This window comes from Phragmites australis, chromosome 7 (genome assembly GCF_958298935.1).
Source record: "Phragmites australis chromosome 7, lpPhrAust1.1, whole genome shotgun sequence".
NCBI classification, from domain to species: Eukaryota; Viridiplantae; Streptophyta; class Magnoliopsida; order Poales; family Poaceae; genus Phragmites; species Phragmites australis.
In genome coordinates, this window is record NC_084927.1 from 3,327,171 (window position 1) to 3,328,858 (window position 1,688).

At 49.1% G+C, this 1,688-nt stretch overlaps 1 protein-coding gene across 1 annotated transcript; it reads left to right on the plus strand.

Moving 5' to 3' along the window:
* Positions 1–239: 239 nt before the first annotated feature.
* On the plus strand, positions 240–1,338 carry LOC133923775 (uncharacterized). The gene is made up of 2 exons (XM_062369034.1): positions 240–299; positions 534–1,338. The coding sequence occupies exon 2, from the start codon at positions 556–558 to the stop codon at positions 1,336–1,338; it is 783 nt and encodes a 260-aa protein (XP_062225018.1). The 5' UTR covers positions 240–299; positions 534–555.
* The last annotated feature ends 350 nt before the right edge of the window (positions 1,339–1,688 follow it).

Below are 1,688 nucleotides of genomic sequence, written 5' to 3' on the forward strand. Positions count from 1 at the left end.
CATGGCACCAACAATAACAAATGCTTCAATGATTGATGTAGCTTGTAGCCTTGTATAATGGTATCGCTTCTTTTGTATTTTCCGGTCTTCAGTCTGACACTAATGTATATTTATGTTACTACTAGAGCAGTAGAGCGAGCGCGCACCCTCCTCTTGACGAGCAGCCGGCGAGCTGGGCCTGCCGGACTGGTTCTGTCGCCTGAACTCATCCTGAAGTGTCTGGCATCACGCTCCTGGCTTCAGTTACTCGCTGCCAGCCGTCCCCTCCTCTACACGATCTTGAATTACCTGACTACCCGGTATGTATATCCGTGGCATTTAATTTAGCCGCATATTTTACACCACAAGCATATATACTTTTTATTAACTTTAACAAAATTTAGATCATTAATTATCAATATATTAATCATGAGTGCGCGCATATCTACATGAGCAAAATCAGTTTGGTTATCTTGAAATTATGTGCTCCGTTGTTGCTTAGTTTCTTCCAGGTTACAACTTTACATAAGTAATAAGTTGGTTCAGTCAAACAGGTGGATTAATATTGCAGGAGCAATGGCTGTGAATCCGCTAGACCTCTGGAACCATTGGGCGACCCAGATTCTGGTGCTTTTGAGCCTCGCGCTTCAGGTTGTCCTCCTCCTCCTCGCGGGGATCCGAAGGGGTGAAGCTTCCACCGTGCCGAAGCTCCTCCTCTGGCTTGCCTACCAACTGGCCGACTCGACCGCGATATATACCATCGGGCACCTGTCCATCAGCGCCACGGCAGATAGGCACCAACTCGTGGCATTCTGGGCACCCTTCCTCCTCCTGCACCTCGGTGGCCCGGACAACATCACGGCGTATTCGCTCCAGGACAACGAGCTGTGGCTGCGCCACCTCCTGACTCTCGTCGTGCAGGTCCTCGGAACTGCTTATGTGCTCTACAAGCACATCGCCGGCAATGGCTCCTTGGTTGTGCTGGCCTCCATCTTGATGTTCGCAGTCGGTGTTGTAAAGTATGGCGAGAGGACATGGGCGCTCAGGCGTGGCAACATGGATAGCATCCGGGGCTCTCTCAAGAAGCAACCACCCTCCAAACATACTCACTTTCACCCACAGGATCAGGGGTTAGACAAAGAAGAATTCCAGTTGCGGAGAGCTCACACGTTATTCCACATCTGCAAGCGTGCCATTGTTGATTCTTCGGTCAACATTGACTCAGATGACCATGATACCTCCGAGAAGCTTGGGAGGCAACGGGCTAGGTATATGTGGTTGTTGATGGAGATGGAGCTCTCCCTCATGTATGACATCCTGTATACCAAAGCGGCAGTCATTCATCCTGTATACCAGTAGATCAGCGAGAAGGTGGTCCGGCACAATGGGGCAATACAATATGCTGTACTTTTGCAGTCTTTGTGATAAACCGGGTGGACCTCTACTTGGAAGGCTCGCTAAGATGTTAGGATTCAAGGAGTTGTGGGACAAAAAGCACTATTCTGAGGAAACTCAGATTTCAGACAAGATCAAGAAGGAGGTGAACGAATATATAGAACGATTGCACAAGATGGGGAGGTTGAATGCACTAGGTGTACTTCGGAAGAAGTGGAGTCAGGAAGCATTGGAGCGTTGGGGATTGTATCAAGATGTCAGTGAACGTATCGGAGTTGAGTTTCAGGAGGGCATCATCGTCTGGCACATCGCCA